The following is a 12,297-nucleotide window of genomic DNA, read 5'->3' on the forward strand; positions in this document are numbered from 1 at the left end:
TGGTAAACATCGTGTATATAATTCGTTTGTTTTTTCCCCAACTCCATCAAAATCAGTAAAAATTAATTACAGTTTACAATTTTAGCACAAAAACACTAGTGATGAATCTAACATTAGAAAGGCATGAACTCCTCGTCGATGATTTTTAACCGCTTCCTCACGTCATGCTGCTGCACGACGAGGACCGATGCCGTGACCGAGAACTCCGACGAGGCGAGGATGTCGCCGACGGGCCCTATCTCAGGGCACTCCGCCCACTCCGCTAGCCCATCCGTGATCACCGAATTCCGACTCCTCCCCTGCCCGACGATGAACAGCTGGTACTGACTCTCCAGTGACCGCAGGACCTTCACTATCTCCGCGCCGTCGCAGACATGCTTCTCGACGTAGCCCGCCGCCTTCTCCGCCACGTACCGCTCGTAGAACTTCGTGAAGTACTCGTCGTCTGCACGCGTTTGAGCCTCCTCCTCGGAGGAGGCGAACGCCGTCATCCTCGCGGAAGCGCGGGCGCGTGCTGCGGCGTTTGGGAGGATCCGGATCACGGTGAGCTCAATGCCCGGGTGCCGGGACATGCGCGCCGCCAGGGTCAGCGCCTCGCGGTCGTCGGCGCCCCCGATGAAGATGGCGACCACATTTTGCGTCGCTTCGGAGACCGACGATTTGTTCACTCGGCCTTGCCCGCGGTCGACTAGAATTCCGACCGAGCATGGCGCGTATTGCAGAACCTGCATGGAGAATTTTTTAAGGTCATGGATTATACTACAAGGTCATGGATTATACTACAAGATAATCTCAGTATAATTAAGGATATTTTTTAAATGACACTTAAAAAAAAAAACGTCCGCAAGCGTTCTTATAATACAGCAAATACCGGCGATTCAAAAAGCATCGTTATTTGCTATTAGTTTTAATTTTTAAGCATTTTAAAACGTCAAAATATATTTTACCGACACTTAACATAAATGTTGGTATATACATAATGACTATTTATTTATTGATATTTTTAGATATGGCACAGATGTTTTAAAATGCTTAAAAATTAAAACTAATAGCAAATAACGATGCTTTTTGANATGACTATTTATTTATTGATATTTTTAGATATGGCACAGATGTTTTAAGCATTTTTTTGATATATCAAAAGAGTCGTTCTTAATTTTTTATTTTTTATTTTTTATTATTTATTATTTATTATTATTATTTTTTTGTAGTAATTAGGAAGTTAGCTAGGAGTTTTCACCTTCTGGTTAACTTGTCTATGACCTGGGTGCCCTAAGTCCATAGATCCGTCAAGTTTCTGTCTCTTGTGGAAGGGCAGCACAATGAGCACCGCCAGTACATCCTCGGCATAGCTGCATATATCTCGGTGCATGTCGGAGAAGGAGGAGACCGCCAGTAGGCGTTGAATCTTTACTCCGTCGTTGCCGTCCTGTTGTTGGTATGCGACGAGCGCCTCCCCTACCAGCTTCCGAAACTCTACCACACTCTCGTCTCCGACGGTGACGACTTCCTGCCCGTCGCCTTTCACCAGGGTCGCGGCCGCCCGGTCGGTCATCTCGACCATGTCGATCGCGTACACCGTCAAACCTCGCGGCCCCGAGCCCCACCGCACCGACTCGATAAAGTTTAACGTCATCGGTATGTTGTCCGCCGCGTATAGCCCCGTCATTATCCGCACATCGCTCGTCGGATCGAGGAACTGAAGCCCCATCAGCTGCCGCTTCGCCCGCCGCCGAGACCGGGCTGCTATTGTGACGCCCACCAAGGGTGTTAGCATCGCCGTCCCGAGCACCGTGAACAAAATTGCCACGAATAACTGATCACTAATCATGGCACTATTCTAGGGAAATAAGGCCAAAAAAAAAAAAAGTTCTTTTAAATGAATCGAGACTATAAATCTTGTGCTAATAAATGACTAAATGATATATAATGTGCATTATCACAACGGCGCAAACTGTTGTAATAAAATATATCTGATGTACGGGAATCACATTGTTGCAGTGCTTGCGGAGTTACGTACCGTCGCTTGGTATGCGAAGAAGACGTGATAGTATCCTTTGATATTGAGGAGCAGACCTAATGCCAGCGACTCGAGCCAATTGAGTCCTTGGAAGCGGCCTGCAGCAAGAGTCCCCAAGACCTTTCCAGCGGCGGCGGCTGTACTGAGAATCGATAGCTTAGTCCATGACAGAGGAGTGTCGATCACGTAATCGCTCTTCGACGATCCTTCGACATTCCCGTCGTTCCTCAAGGAAAGACACACAAAGCAGACGTAGAGCGGAAGGATTACGGTGCTGAGGAGCAGGTTGATGTTGTTGACCAGCAGTCTGGATGCCCTCCCTTGACGCGGAAGCACTAAACCGATCAAGAAGACGGCCATGTTGGCGTCGCCGTGCAGCTTCGTGGCTACACCGCACAGCGCGAGAATCATCACCACCACCCCCGCAACATCCACGCCCTTCACGCGCTTCCCCTCCGGATTTCGCTCGCTGATCCAGTCCATGATAGGCTTTGCTACCCTTACAACCAAAGCCATTTCGATGATAAGGCCGAGCAAGCAGGACAAAGCTTTGAGTTTCCGATAGCCGCTGCTCAACAGCATCGCCCCGACGGACGTTAAGAAGGACGAAACCATGTCGGTGTGAATGCCGGCGCCGATGGCGAGGCGGCCTACGCGAGTGTTGGAGATTTTGAGTTCGGTGGTGAGACGAGTGAGGACGGGGGAGGCCGTGTTAGCGAGACCGGCGATCAGGCCGAGTCGCGAGTGCAAGTACAACAAATCTGCATGCTGCTCTTCTCCGCCATATGCATTTTTCGCATTCCTAGATTCCACAAGAACTGAGCTAAATAGCGCACCGACGACCACCGTAGAGAGCATGCTCACGTAGCCGATGATGGTGTCGGAGCCGGGGGATTCGAAAACCGTGAGGGGGTCCATCTCTAGGCCTAGGGCAAACATGTAGGCAGTGAAGCAGTAATGGCCAAAATTTTGGAGAATCATGGTTATATCCGGGCCGAAGCTCTCTCGAAGAAACCGCACCTTCGCTATCAGAAGCGCGATCTGCGATCGATATAGCAACCATTAGGTTTTATTCGATCTCTTCATCGAAAATATTCTTCGAATTCGCCAAATTCGACATGCAAATTACATACACGATAATTTTCATATTGTTACATAGGTATATATATGGCGCGTAAATGGAGGGTGTGAAGAATTTTACTCACAACTAAATCGGCAACGATTCGCGGCTGATAAAGTCGTCGAACAGCCAAATAGAGGAGTTTGCTGGATATGAGGATGAAGAAAAAGTGCACCAGCAAGACAGGGTAGGAGGAGACGATGGATGACCGCAGCAACTGACAGTGCTGCGCCTCTATAATCGCCGTAAAGTTGGTCGGCGGTGAAAGATTCAATGTAGACATCCTCGTGCTAGCGCTGCGGCGCAGCAAATTTACTTATTTTTTATCAAATGATACTTCTTACTATCAAGATGTGACTGCGTGACGATTCTTGCTGCACCCGCACGACCCTATCCATCCACGCCCGTGCGCTCGAGATACGACATCAATAAGAGAACATAAGGAAATGAAGATAAATTTGCGAGCTTCGATTGCCCATAATTCAGATTCACGCGATAGAGTCCGAGCTTCTATTACACCGGTTTGAATTCGAATTCCAATTCTAGAACAAGAGTTTTCGCAATGAGAAGACGAATCGAAAAGAGAATGAGAAAGGTTTTGTGTCATTAGTTTTCATCACATGTTTACTTTACATTGAGCCAGAATAATTGAAAGAGAAGGGATTAGGTTTGCGGTGGAGAAGGTTTTGTGGGGGTACCTTCTAAGTTTGTTGGATGTTTTACTATTTTTGTTTTTGCGCTTCATTGAGATGTAATGGTTGGTTTCGTACATAAGGAGTTTAACAAAACATGAAATGTAATTCAATAGTGATTTTGACGGCGGAAATAGAGTGCAAAATGGAATGAATGATTGGCAGGGTGTGGTGCATAAAATGAACGGACAATTATATCTATTGTGGAAAATAATTTAATTAATTTTAAAGCAGTTTTGATACATTAATTCTTTTACAATTCAGTGTTGTTAATTGGGATTATTGCTCAATTAAGCTTCAAAATATGGTAATTATTGGCAAGAAAACCTTGCCATTTTTATCTAATTAAAAAATAAAAAAATTTAATTAAAGATAAATACTGAATTAAATTAAGCAAATATACATTTGATCAATGTTTACACGCAATATAAAATTCTTTTCCACGGGCAGGTGTTTTGTGCTTAATATTTTTTGTACATTGGGTGCATGTAGGCCACAATGTACATATTTATTCCTATGCGAAGCGGAATCTGCATCTCATCTTATCTCATTACTAATTGAAGTTAATATTCACCAACTGCTTTAAATAGTAGTGTTGTCAAATTTTACTTTGTTATGTAACGCCCTAAGCATTTGTAAATGCAATTCGCTTTGATCTTTACAAAATGGGGATGAACCGCGATACAATTGCTTAGCGGTGTAACATCAAAATGGGAGATGGCGAGATATGTGAAACACGATACAATTTGAATACACGGAACATCTGATGATCCGTAACGCGTGAGAGATGGCGAGATACATGAAAGAATGTTAGTAAAATAAGCAACCCGATCCGTTTGTGGTTTTTGCTTACGTACGCTAGCTATCCAGTTTGTAAGTTTTTGCTGTCTTCTAATTCCAACAATTAATATCAGAATTTTTTTGGCTTGTTTTCGCTTTATGATCATACCTGGGATGCTTGTTTTGCATGCATGCTTTGTTGATCATTTTTTTTATATACATTTGTTCTGTAATCTTTTTTTATTCATTTTCTTTGTGAAATCGACAAAAAAAAAAGAGAATTAAATTAGTTTTGGTTTTTTTTTTTTTTTTTTACGTTGATCATGAGACATGCAAAAGTTTTTTAAAATTAGTTATGTTTTTTTTTTTTTTTTTTTTTTTTTGATAGACTCTTTTTGGAATCTAATTTTAGCTTATGATTTCTACCGTACTGCTAGCATTTTCTATGGTAAATATTATATTTGTTAAAATGTAATAAACTCCAGCATAANCTATTCCGTACATTAAAAAAAATTACATCTGCTGTACAATTTTTATTTTTTAAAAACTTTGTGCATCAACCCAAAAAAAAAAAAAACACAGCGTGGCGGACCCGCGTGCCGCAAGCGGGTCCACCACGCTTGATGTAGCTGATTTTATTATGCAAAAGGTGATGTAATAATCAAAGCTATATAAAAAAATATGCTTTGTACAGCGTCGGCATTTTTTAAATAAAATTTTGGCACAGATACTTATTTTTTATCTGCGTGATGATATTGCAAATCTCAATTCTCAATATATATTTTTTTAAAAGAAAGAGAGAGAGAGAGAGAGAGGTGTTTTTTTAAAAAATGGATGAGTTTTAATTTTTTGGATAAGTTCCAAATTAATAGAAAAATTAATAAAATTGTAATATTTTAAACCAACACTAGGTGATGATTACGAACTTAGGGAAGTTTTTGATTCCGTTGTGTCAGAAATAATGTTTCAATCTTGTTAATTTTTTAAAAATGTACCTAATCGTCGAAATATGTTTTGAATATAGTGAAATGACTTCCAAAAATGTCGTAACTGACCTCACTAGGGATGACAAACTAAATGGAAAAAATTATGATATTTGGTATAGAAAAATACAATACCTGCTAAATAAAAAAGAGGTTTTTAAAACTCCCTCTGTCAAAAAAGTTGTGCCTCTGGAAGGAACTACTGCAGAGCATGAAATGGTGGTCTATACTAAGTGGTTCAATGAGAATTGAACTGCTATTTATACTATGTTGTGTATCATACAAGACGATCTCATTAGACAGTATGAGACCTATGAGACTGCCAAGGACATGTAGAAAATCTAAAGATTCCTTATGATCAAATTTTAGTTACGATGCTATGTGCTTTAAATCTCAAATTTCAACAGTATACTAAAGACCTGAAACACTCAATGGCTAGCATCTCCATGTGATGAGCGTCATGATTAGGAACCTCAAGGCTGATGGAAACTAGCTCAACAATAAGCAACAGGTTATCACAGTGATTGTTCATTGCTAGACCCGAATGGTCCCAAATGAAGCTCCCAATGACGCACAATGAGAGTATTAAAACGTTTAATAGCATAGCATGCCATCTTGAGATCGAGGTAGAGCGCTTGGAAGTGAACCATTTTGTCACTCTTGTTGCATGCTCTGAAAGGCGCAGTGGGATCACACTCAAGTGCAAGAAGAATTAAAACAATGGAGCACAGAAGAGTCGGAATCAAGCTCCTTATGGTGAAGTTAGAAAACGTCACAAAGGCAAGTGCTTTGGCAGTAGGGATGCTGCAAAGCTGAAATGCTATAACATCAAGCAAAATAGTCACTTTGCTCGGAATTGTCCTGAGTCGAAAAAAGTAACCCTATCACTCAGCTCGCACTGTTTTGTTTGCTCTCATGCATTAGTAGCACATTCTCTTCCTAATTGGATTGTGGATACAGAGGCAAATAAACACGTAGTTCGTGATCGAGTAGGTTTTGTAGATTACCATCGAGTACAGTCGGACATGCAAGCCGTCACCCTTGGGAGTGGCACGAAGGAAGAAGTCCTTGGAGTTGGTTCGTACCAACTCAAGTTGCATGATCGTTGCACTTTACTTCTTCAGGACGTGCTATATGCACTGAGAATGTTCAGTTTTAGCTTTGCAACATTTAGGCTATTTCTTTCATTTTGACAAAGACCATCTTGATATTTTCTTTCATTCCGAGTGCTATATGCACTCGGAATGTTCTGTTTTAGCTTTGCAACATTTAGGCTATTTCTTTCATTTTGACAAATACCACCTTGATATTTTCTTTCATGTATTTTATTTGGATATGGTACATTAATTGATGATTTCTCTAAATTAGATTTGGAGGATGATTCATTTACATTTGCTTTTTTTTTTTTTTTTCTAATCTCTGTGACGAATCCGTCAAATGGCATGCTATATTAGACCATATAGGCTAAGAAAGAATGAATAAACAGGCTTGAAAAGGCTTTTTGCCATCTCTCACCAAAGTTGATCTATCTGTATGCGAGCCTTGTCTAGCTGGAAAAGCATGTAGAAAACCTTTTGGTAAGGCTACTCGTGTCTCTCATCCTTTGGAGCTGATCCACTCAAACATTCATGGGCCAATAAATGTGAGGGCCCAGCATGGTGTTGATATTTTCTTCCATTCATTGATAACTATTTCTGCTATGGGTATGTATATTTACTTTCTCGCTGATTTGAAGTTTTAGATTGCTTCAAGTGGTTCGTTGTGGAGGCTGAGAATCAAATAGAAAGAAGTGTAAAGGCGCTTCGCACTGATCAAGGTCGTGAGTATTTGTCTGATCAATTCAAGACTTATTGTGAGCAAAAGGGCATTAGTAGACAACTCACTATTTCTGATACTCCGCAAACAAAATGGTATCACAAGAACGAAGGAACTGTACTCTACCCGACATGGTTAGATTGATGATGGCGCAGGCTTATCTTTTCATAAATATTTGGGGGAGATGCTCTTTTGACTGCAGCCTGTTAGAAAATTGCGTATGGTAAAAACGCAGCGGAAAAAAGAAATCAAACAAATTTGATTTTGAAAACTCTCGAGATCCAATCTCAAAAACCACGCAATTAGGATCCCTCATGTTCTTTAAGATTAAAGAAGAAAAGCAAGATCGAATCTTTACCTTTTTCGCGGATAAATCTTCATCTCAATTTGATGATCGTCGAATCGGGTTCTCTTGAAGCCGCACACGCGTTCGGCCTCTACAGGTATCCGCACGAGATTGTTGATTTGATCAATATCCTCACCGGGGTGCTAGCTCCCTTGCAAAAGGACGTCTTTTTTACTAGAATATAGAAGAGAGAGGAGAAGAGAGATGACGGCTAGGGTTTTCTAAAAACTCTCGTATATTATATAGAGGAATATAATCCTCTTTCTAATAATAAAATGACAATTAAGGATAAAAACAAATCTAGATTTAAATTTATCCTTTCCTTAATTGGTTAGATCGATCAAATCCTAATTTAATTTGACTTGAACTTTATATTAATTTGATCTTATCAAATTAATAATGCAACATTTGCACATAAGTCCTCTTATAATTTACTAACTATTAGTAAGTCCTCTCTTGTAACATTTACACTTTAATACCACTAATTTGTAACAATTACAAATTAGTCCAATTATCAACATATTGACAATTAGGTCCTCCAGCGATTCAATAATCGCGATCTAGCTATCCGATCAATCACAACCTCTTATGTGTGTGACCCCATAGGTTCTATTCTATCTGGTAGTGAGATATATTTTGATCACTATCAACAATATCACTAAAACTCCTTTCAATGGATCGAAACAATTTCAACTCAGCCCAATGAGAATTATCGATCATCTAGATAATCCTCATGAGTCTCACAATCCACAAGTGACGCCTAGCAGCATGTAGTGGCATTCCAGTAGAATGGAATAATGAATCTCTTGGTGCAGTTACCGTGTGATACAGTCCTTCTATCATGAGTCCCGACTAGACGGAGTTATAGAATAACTCGCAAACCCCATCGTCTGTCATATGTTAAATTTATTCGACTCGAGTTTCTAATATCGGAAACCCTTTTCCGCTATTAACTCTGCCCTGGTCAAGGTCTTCTGAACTAAGTCTCATAAATCACATAGGACTAACACTCCTATCTACCAAGGGAGATAGATTCCATCTAAGTGCGCACCCTATTCCTATAATGAACTTACTGCAGCCAACATGCACCGTAAGGACCCGAATGGCTAGGGACCAAGTGTATGTACAGTCAAACTACAGTAACCTCATTGTGAATAGCCGAGGCACCGCAGGTCAAAGGACCAGTCACACTATTGCAACATTGAGTAAGTCACTGACGAGTGAGTAGACATCCAAGTGACTTCTCGTGTTGGTCACGCTCAGTACCCTTATTCTCTAACAACCACTTACATATTTGGTTCAGTGTCTCCACAGTGTCGACTCAAGACCCGTCTACCCAAAAGGGAAGCGACCTATGCAACAATCTGACCGGATCAATCACCATCCTTGTGATGATCTATTAATCAGGAGCATTTAGGAATTAACCACCAATGACACATGTCTCAAAATCTCAACTCTTGAGAATATATGTCATCATCTTATTAATTCCTTGGATGATTCATAGACACATAAACAACATGAATGAAAATAAGAACCCAAATTTATTCATAATATTTTAAAGTCAAATACAAATTTATGTCCTAAAAAGAATACATGTGTCGGTCTGGTTGGCTTCTAGGGCATACATCTAACATAGTCTACATCCTTAATCGAGTTTCTAGTAAATTAATACCTTCTACCCCATATGAGTTATGGAGTTGTAGAAAGCTGAGTTTACACTACTTACGTCTTTGGGGTTTAGCTAGATATGTTTACAGCCCCTCATATAAATTCGAAAAACTCGGCACTAGAGCAAGCAAGTATGTGTTCATCAGATACCCTGAAAACTCAAAGGGTTATGTGATGTATAATGAACACCTAGATGATGGACTGACCGAGATAGAGTCTCGTGATGTGGAATTCCTAGAAAAAGAATTTTCAAGCATTGCTGAAATATGAAAAGACGTCAGATTGTATGAGTTACAGGATGACGTAACTCCGTTGAGGGTGATTGATCACTTTACGAAGTCACTGAAGGAAGTGGTAGCGATCCTCCACTAGTGGGAGTGCTTCCATAAATGAGAGCATACTCCTGGAAGCCGACAATTTTGCCCTTAATTGCATAGAAGTGAACATAGACACATTCCCCGTCAGCATTTTGAGATCGAATAGGATATTTTTATGTGCACTCTACTCGATGATGACGAGCATGTTTCTTATAAAGAAGCACTACAAATACCAGCTTGTAGTGAGTGGATGGCTATTATGAGAGATAAGATAGACTCCATGAGCAAGAACCATATATATATATATATATATATATATATATATATATATATATATATATATATATATATATATATATATATATATATNAAATATTAGGACTTTTGCAGAGAAAACATATGAAAGTCAAACTTCTTAGGAATATATTTGCAATTCACAATGTTTGTAAGGACCTGTATGCAATTAACCCTAATATATGTGTACTTCCTCACTCTTGCACATACACAAATTCTCTCTCTCTTTCTAGCTTTAGTCCAAAAAAGTGCAAAAAAAAGTGGAAGGGAAGATGAAAGGTTTCAAACTTGGTGCAGCAGTTTTATATAAGATTGGCAATCCAGCTCGCTGTTCGTGAGCTAGTTCATGTTCAATTCAAAATGAGCTCGAAATTGATTGTTGGTTTTAATAAACGAGCCGAATAGAGTTGAATTTTTTGAGCTCAAAATCTTAACAAGCTAGCCGAACATAAGTTGGGGTTAGCTCGCTCGTGTTCAGCTCAATATAAATCGAATATACATATCGAACGGAGTTGAAACTTTTTAGCTCGAAATCTTAACGAGCCGAACACAAGTTAAGGTCAGCTCACTCATGCTCGGCTTGATATAGGTCAAATATATATATAGAATTGAGCTCCTATATATGTTTTTAAAAGTACAAGTCATTGGTGCTTGTAAGTTTTCAACCCTTGAATTAAAGGATGTACAATTGGGATGATAATGGTCCCGTATGGTTGAGTGGATTGTTGGTTGAATAATATGACTTAATTGATGAAAATAATCAAAGAGATAAATCTAACGGTGAAAAATTTACAAGCACTAAGTGCTTTGTGCTTTTACAAGCACTAAGTACTTTGTGCTTTTACAAGTACCATAGCCGGACTTTCTCTCTCTTTCTCTCTCTCTCTCTCTCTCTCTCTCTCTCTCTCTCTCTCTCTCNAAATTCTATCATCGAAAACGGCTCAGGAGCACGGAGGCCTCCGTGCTCCAAAGAGCACAGCAGCCCTGCTCTCTCTCTCTCTCTCTCTCTCTCTATATATATATATATATATATATATATGTCTTAATTATATAGTAGTGTAGTGACCCACGCATTACGGCGAGTAAAGAATAAAATATCAGTTTAGTACAAAAATAGTAAATATAATCTATATTATAAACAAAACACTTTTAAACAATAAAACTATAATGAAAAAATTTAATCGTTTCAACAAAACTATTAAACCTTATTCAAGAGATTGTACATAAATAATAAATATAGTCTATATTATAGACAAACACTTTTAAAAAATAAAACTATAATGAAAAAAATTTAATCATTTCAACAAAACTATTAAACCTTATTCAAGATATCACGCTCCGGGACCGCCAATTTGGTCAGTTCGGGCACGTACACAAACCACCGAACAGATAGAGCCTTCCCTGTCTGCCCAAGGCTCAACCACCACATTAGAATGTATAAAGAGTTTGCCCAGGAAAAACATCAGTATACATGACTTGCACGAGGGCAAGGATACAAGAGCGAGTGGAAGTAAATATCTATCTATTACAACCATACAATTAAATTTTGAGTACATTAACCCAAAATACATCTATTTTCATTTGTCATTACATACATTGTTCATCTCTCAAAACACATTCTTTACTAGTTCTTTAATCAAGTACAAAAGATGACAATGGAAGGATACAACTAATGCCGTGAGATCCTCTACCTAGGGTGCTATGCCCTTGCTGCGATCCTCAACTGCTCCGCTTGCGCTAGGATCTGCAAAATGGTGGGGTGAGAACTACAAAAAGTTTCCAATAGGTTCGGCCGCCGACCCTTCCGACTTTCCCACTAGGTCTAATCAAGCATAATCAGAAATAGATAGATACATATGTAACTCAAAACTAATGCAGCTACCATTCCTATAACATAAAACTAAAACAATATACTGTTATGCTCATGATGTATGTCATATTCGTTGTCATAACCCAATCATCTTGGCTAACCTATTGGTTAAGCCCAACTCACCAAACCAAATCCCTTTTGTCGGGGAGAATTTCGCTACAACTCGATGGAACCGTCTGCTGGGGAGAATTCCGCTACCGCCCAAGTGTGACAACTCCGGAACTCACAGCATGAGGTGAAGCGACCACCCTCAAGCACATTAGACTATATGTGAGTATGATCCAATCCTCTAATCATGAGGATATCATGTCAACTAATGTCATAACACTCATAATGTACCATTCTCTAGCATTCAATGCTTATAGGTGCTAATCAACTTATTTAGTCATAAT

The 12,297-nt window shown here is 39.6% G+C and overlaps 1 protein-coding gene across 1 annotated transcript; it reads right to left on the reverse strand.

Moving 5' to 3' along the window:
- On the reverse strand, positions 1 to 3,719 carry LOC109719255 (cation/H(+) antiporter 28-like). Its single transcript, XM_020245831.1, has 4 exons — positions 3,226 to 3,719; positions 2,021 to 3,061; positions 1,241 to 1,840; positions 1 to 725 (listed from the first exon to the last, which is right to left on the reverse strand). Exons 1-4 carry the CDS (start codon positions 3,421 to 3,423, stop codon positions 114 to 116), a joined length of 2,451 nt encoding a protein of 816 aa, XP_020101420.1. The 5' UTR covers positions 3,424 to 3,719; the 3' UTR covers positions 1 to 113.

This window comes from Ananas comosus, linkage group 1 (assembly GCF_001540865.1).
Source record: "Ananas comosus cultivar F153 linkage group 1, ASM154086v1, whole genome shotgun sequence".
NCBI classification, from domain to species: domain Eukaryota; kingdom Viridiplantae; phylum Streptophyta; class Magnoliopsida; order Poales; family Bromeliaceae; genus Ananas; species Ananas comosus.